Source organism: Pteropus alecto, unplaced genomic scaffold (assembly GCF_000325575.1).
Source record: "Pteropus alecto unplaced genomic scaffold, ASM32557v1 scaffold131, whole genome shotgun sequence".
NCBI classification, from domain to species: domain Eukaryota; kingdom Metazoa; phylum Chordata; class Mammalia; order Chiroptera; family Pteropodidae; genus Pteropus; species Pteropus alecto.
In genome coordinates, this window is record NW_006434709.1 from 25201496 (window position 1) to 25207824 (window position 6329).

The 6329-nt window shown below is 42.9% G+C and overlaps 1 protein-coding gene across 1 annotated transcript in view; it reads right to left on the bottom strand.

Annotated features, from left to right (window-relative positions):
* ARHGEF33 (Rho guanine nucleotide exchange factor 33) overlaps nucleotides 1-6329 on the bottom strand; it is a 43471-nt gene that overhangs the window by 6691 nt on the left and 30451 nt on the right. The window contains exons 15-16 of the mRNA XM_015587499.2: nucleotides 6285-6324; nucleotides 4292-4431 (exon numbers count right to left, since the gene is read on the bottom strand). Coding sequence (XP_015442985.1) covers nucleotides 4292-4431; nucleotides 6285-6324 — 180 coding nt within the window. The remainder of the gene's footprint in view (nucleotides 1-4291; nucleotides 4432-6284; nucleotides 6325-6329) is intronic.

A 6329-nucleotide genomic window follows, 5' to 3' on the forward strand; every position in this document is an offset into this window, starting at 1 on the left:
ATAGCCATCCAAGTATATGATGAAAAGAGAACAGACCTGTTACTAACTTTCCTTCTACTGGATTGACAGAGACGAAGAAAATAACAAGTTGGGCCGGTCATACAAGTATAGATTTGCTACAAATAAACTTGAAAGTCTGTTTGGAGCTGGGGAAGGGAGGAGGAGTGGAATCCAGTGCCACAGAACCCTCTGACCTACATTTGTAATCAGGTTTGAGTAATCTAAAATGTTATCCCTTCAACCATCTCCTTCAATCATAAAGTTACATAGGGAAATGAAATGGGAAATGAGAAAGAATCCCAAAGTAAGTAAGAATGGGGAAAGGTTTTGAGATACACTTTAGGATGTAAAGAAGAAGGTGAGGGTAAAATTATCAATTGATTCTTAAGTAGTCCTGCTTTCTATTACTTGCTCTGTTCCACAGGCAAGGCTTGACATATGCAAAAACAGCTGATAAGACACCAAAAGAAGAGGATTCACTGACATTCAATTTTATGGGACCCTGCAGAAGTACTCCGTGTGTGTGATTAAGAAAATAGATCTTGATATGATTGGTGGAGGGAAGGAGACATTCTGAGGTATGTAAGTTATAAAGGGCTAGAGGAAGAGAATGGGTGAGGAAGTACAATTAATCATTTGGAAGCCATATTCTTTATCTTGGAGTCCCCCCAAATTTGAGGATAAAAAGGGAGAGCATTTACATTCCCTACCCCTAAACTGTCTTACAAAATCCTCTTCCCCTATGCCACACACCCCCGACCAAGAATATTAATTAACCTAAGTGTAAGATTTATATATAAAGATGAAGTAGCATTTGCCTTAGACTTCAGAATACTTTACATTTAAGTCTTTGACAGCCTCCATCTAGATCCTTCTAGAATGGAATAGTTTGCCTTCCATCCTGCTCAAAGACAGGGGGATAGAAGGATTCAGTCCAGCATCAGCCTACCACATTAGGTCTATTCCTGGGTTCTAAAAATTCTCATTAAAATTTTTTAAAGTCACTTAACATTTTCAAACTTTAAGATATGTCTTTATTCTGATCGATTCTAGGCAGCAGCTTTCAGAGACATTTGACCTGGTATCTACCCAGGACAAATGTGTCTGAGATCAAAACAATCAGAGTGTCATCACCCCAAACATCTTGGGTATTTTTCAGGATTTTTTTTTTTTTAATGTCAACTTGACTCTCCCTTTTGAATCCTTGTGGGTATGAGCATTCGGCCCTCCCAGCCTCAGAGGGAAGAGAACCCTTTCTCAGGTTTTCTGTTGCATCTGGCTCCATGCCTAGCTTCATCCCGAAGCAGCATTCTGGGTGTGTGGGGCCACCAGCCAAACAAGCCCCTATGGATACAAAAAGTGTGTCAGTGTAGACAGGAATGAGCCTCCAGAGGGCTGTGGGGTAGGCAGGCAGTGAGCCCCAGATGTGACACAGGCACTGGTCCATTTTGGACCTCTGAGGCCAGGCTCTGGCATGGTTTCAGTACCAAGGATTAACCACTTCTTAAAGTCACAGGGCTTGCTGCCAGCCTGACCTCCCAACGACATGGGAGGTAAATGAGCTGAATGTCTCTTTCCGGTTCCTCCCTGTACCTGCCCACATTCCTGACTTTGGAGTCTCCCATAACATACATAAAGTTGCTACGTAATAGCTAGGACTATGCCATTCACGATTCCTATACAAGTGTCTCACAAAGTACATACATATAAGAAAGAATACTTAATTAATGAAAAGAACAGTATGTTCTCACTTAAGTGAAGAGCCACTGACCTTTCTGTGCTATGCTGGGGCCTCCCTGCCCTTCTTTACCTTAGCATAATGAAGCAAACTTTCCATGGTTTTTGGAGGAAAATGCTCAAGAAAAGTTATTCGAGCTGCTTCTTGATCCCATGCCAAGTCCTCAAGGCGCCCACCACGGCACCCTGGACACAAGGTGATAAGCAAGCATCACTCTTGATGGTGCACAGTCTTACACCAGGTATAAAAAGCCAGGAAAGTTTGTCGGTGGGAATAGCCATCTGTGTGGCCATCCACATCACACTTCAGATTTTAAATACATGTGATTGATGCAGGAGGGACTGATCTATGAAAAAAGATAAGAGGACTAAGGGGATCCACTTGACTCTCTAAGAAGGATCCCAAAAAGCTGCAAGAGGACTGGAAGCAATTAACCAACATTAATTTGGAGAGTCCACACAAGTCTTGAGCATTGTACCAAGCATTGTGCAGGGCTATAGAAAGATAAACTCTGGTGAGTCTTTAAAATTACAGGCCCCAAGACCACATTAATTTCTTGTTTCGGATGTTAAAAAGATGTGATTACTCAGATTGATCTACAACAAAGTAGAACTACAGATAAAGCAAATCTCAGCACTAGAAAAGACTCAGGTGATTATGCTGAGCAATCTCTCACCCAGTGCAGGAATCCCTGCCATAGCATCCCTGACCAGGGGCATCTAGCTTCTACTAAAGAGAACCCATTCCCTTATGAGGCAGCCAGCTCCAGTTCCAGGCAGCTGTATTTTTAGAAAGTTCTTCCTCTTACCCATTGTCATTAGTTCTGCCCCCTGGACACAGTTCTACCAAGTCCACTCCCGCTACCTTAAGTAACCAGCAGAGCATTTTCTTACATCTCTCTGAAAAGTGGGAATTTGTATACACAAAACAAAACTGGTGGATCCATGGCTCATTGCTTTCTGACAGTATCCAGTCATTATAAATGGCGGTGGGCAAAATATGGCTGTTTTTGGGGGAATACTGTGGTTTAAAAAAAAAAAAAAAAAAGGCTCGAGCAGTGCCTTTAAGAATTTGGAGTCTTTAGAAGGATTTAGGAACCTACATCCCAAGATCAGTCTAGAGAGCTGTCTGCTGTCGGGGCTCTCCACCCCTGCCAAATTTTACAGAAGTAAGCATTGGGCCAGGAAAGATCTAAGTCTCTGATCCTAGAAAGAGGGTTACAATTCTTAACTCCTCACCCTAAATAAAGGAGATCTAGCAATAGTCATGCCTGCATGCATAGGAATACCTTGGCAAAACCGAAAGGGGACTTTGTAGTGTAGGGCTATGTCTAATTACAGTTATATTGCTGTCCCTTCCTCTTTCCCCATGTCCAGTAACAGGAGGCAAGGACCAACAATTAGAGACCCGCTAATCTCAGTGCTACCCTCCCCATGGGAGAAGAATTAGACAAACCATCAAAAAAGTCCTTGCTCCAGGCCTGCCCCTAATTCTTCCATCAAGATCATTATATAAATCAGTCAGGAATCTCTACCCTCAAGGAAAAAGTGATTTCCCTGTGCTTTCTCAGCAGCAGCTCTCCAAAGGCGGCAATAATGTCTTTAACTTTTCCATCCACTAAAATATGAAGACTTACTGTTTAAAACTGACTGCAAGACCATTTTCTACCAAAAAAAAACTAAGTAGCAAGGAAAATCTGACTAAGGGAGAGGAAAGAAGGCCTGAGGACCAGGGCAGATAGAGACAGCAGTCCCTCAGACCGGCAATGGCTAGACTGGAGAATCCCTCTATGGTCAAATGCTAATGCCCAGTTCTCTGTTCCTCACATTTCACGCTGGTGTTAGGCCACTGTCTCCCAGTCTGTAAGACAATGCTGGTAAATGCTGGCCAAAATGCCTCGGGCATGATTTCATTCATAACAAGGGCTTAGAATTTTAGAAGGACCGCAGAAGGGAAATGTCTTGTTTTTGCCTCCTAAAAGTATGGAAACTCCATTAAAGTGATTTTTTTTTTTTTTTTTTTTTAACTAGGGCCCAAGCCAAATCCATTCAATCATTTCTCCTAGGCAAGACTCTAGCAGAAGTCCCACTAAACATGTACCAACATCCAGGATAACAACAGACCCCTATAGACAGAAGTGCTGAGATGCCTTAGAAAACTTTCCACATGTGGGGAGATTCTGACGGAACACCCATTACTCCCAACTCCAACAGTGGATCCCACTCCTCCCAGTCTCAAAGGAATTTGATTGTTACCAGCTCATTTCCCAGGGGAACTCCTCTGCTCATTCCTCTCAGGACACATGACTTTGGGAACAAGGAAGTAGGGCAAAAAGATAGAAGAGGCAAAGGACTGAGCTGAATTTGCTTTTACTCTAGGATGTTACAATAAGAAACATCTTCACCTGGCAGGAATCATGGCTACTGGGTGCAGGCACTGAGCTTGAAGCAGTTGTGTGAAACCAGCTACTTGGTACTTATTACTGTTAAAACCTCAAGACTTAGCCCAAAGGGAAATGAGTTACAAATGCTGTCTTGTCTAAGGGCTACTCACTTCTTTTTAAAGAGCTTGCGGAAGGAGCTGCGAAAGCCCCCTTTCTGGTCTTGCCTGGGGTTTTGATCGCTGAAAGATGTTTGTTCACTTTCTCTTTCTTCCTTTGGACAGAATCTGGTGGTGTCTTCTAAATGCATCTCCTGCAAACACAAAAGAGGAGTGTTTTTTTCACTTTTTTCCAAATTTAATATCTATCCTAACTGTCGGACAATTTTTTAATTTTGTCATTTTCCTCTCTCACCCCAAAAGACTAACTAATGGTGGGAATCCTAGTCCAACTAAAGCAAACCCAGGCTAATTAAGAAATAAGTAGTTGAAAAGAGAATAATTTTCTGCTGAGTGTAGAAATATTTTCTGTGTATCAAGGCAAATAGTGTAGAGTAGGATTAAGGTAAATAGTTAAAGACCAAGAAATAAAGGAAGTAGGCAAATGTTTAAAGAGTACAGAGATTAACTTCTTATTCTGGCATCAATACTGTCTTGCTGGAAAATCAGTAGTAGTCCCTTTGTAACTCTGGGTATGCTTCTCTTTCTACAAAATAAGAAAGTTCCTTGATTGTAATACTAGTTTTAAACTCATGTTCTTAACTCTCCATTTTAGGCATAAATGAGGGAGAGAGTTTTGGAGAGGTCAGATCTGTTTAGAAGTAAATGTCAACTGTGATTATGCACAATTAGATTTTGAAAACCAGTCATTGAAGGTATGCTCCTGCCCACGTGCATTTATGTTTATATAAGTCATCTGAGAATCTTGCTAAAATGCAGATTCTGATGGAGTAGGTCTGGGCTGGGGTCCCAATTCTGTATTTAAAACAAGCTCCCAGGCAAAGCATCGACTACTAGCCCAAGGGCCACATTTTGAGAAGTGGGCTGTTAGGGTCTACATAGAAACTAAATCTCTTAATAGTTTAAGAAAAATCTTTCTGTAGAATCACGATCTTGATAATAACTTGCCTTTGTAGAGCATTCCATAGTTTACAAAGCATATTCACAGACTTTATCTTACTTGGCCTGATCCTCACAACCATCCTGTGAGGTAGGTAAGGTATATATTGTGTTGTTTTTACAAATGAGAAAAACTGGAGGCACAGAGAAGCCAAGTGAACGGTCCAAAAGCACAGGGCTATTTGGCAGTAGAGCCAGGACTAGAACCTAGATCTCCTGACACCTAGTCAAGTGCTCTTTGCAATAAAGCATACCGTCTTCTTTCTCAGAGACAGACACTAAAGGCTAGGGTTTGACATCGTTAAATGTCCCAAGACTTGCGGACACCAACATTAGACATCAAAGTACTAAACACTGACATGGAGACCAAAGAAGGTGTTTGTGAATCAATGCTTGACTATTTTGTGTTGTCCCAGTCTCCCTGGAGTCTGCAAAGTAACGTGACACCATTTTCCAGTCAAAAGGAAAATAGGAAGTGAACTGAGCTTTGCAATGAACTTTGCAGGAAGTCAACAGTGCGACAGGGCAACTTGCCTCTTCCCTAGCTACAAACGAGGCTGGTGTGGGTCGGGGGAGCAGAGTAAGCTGGTACGTAGTGTTGGACATTTTGAACCTTTAAACAAAGAGGTGTGCCTAACAGGAAGAGAGAGAAACAGGCCTGGGACTTGCGTGCAGTGCTTTGAAGGTGAAGTGTAACCCTGAGGTACTACCGCTTTCACTGGGTGTGGGGATGCTGGTGTAAGCAGGTTTAAGAAGAGTCAAAGTCCCTTCTATCTCTTTGCCGTGGTACACATAAATGTGTGACATGCTTTTGTGTCCTGGGGCAAACTGCAGAACGGGCGCTAACACTCGCCTTGGAGGACTACTGAGCTCTGCACAGGCCTTTACCCCAGCATCTGCCATAACTGGGCCCGGGCCTCGCCCAGCCAGACCCCTCTCCCCTTCCGGCAAGCTTGCTTCCCCTCAACGCCAGGTGAACCCGGGCTGCTCCCTGGAGATCTAAGCCCGGGGCTGCCATTGGTGTGGGTTGGGTTTGGTTTTACTTTACCCTCCTTACTTCCAAATAGGTCTGCTTTTCGCTTTGGGACCTCTG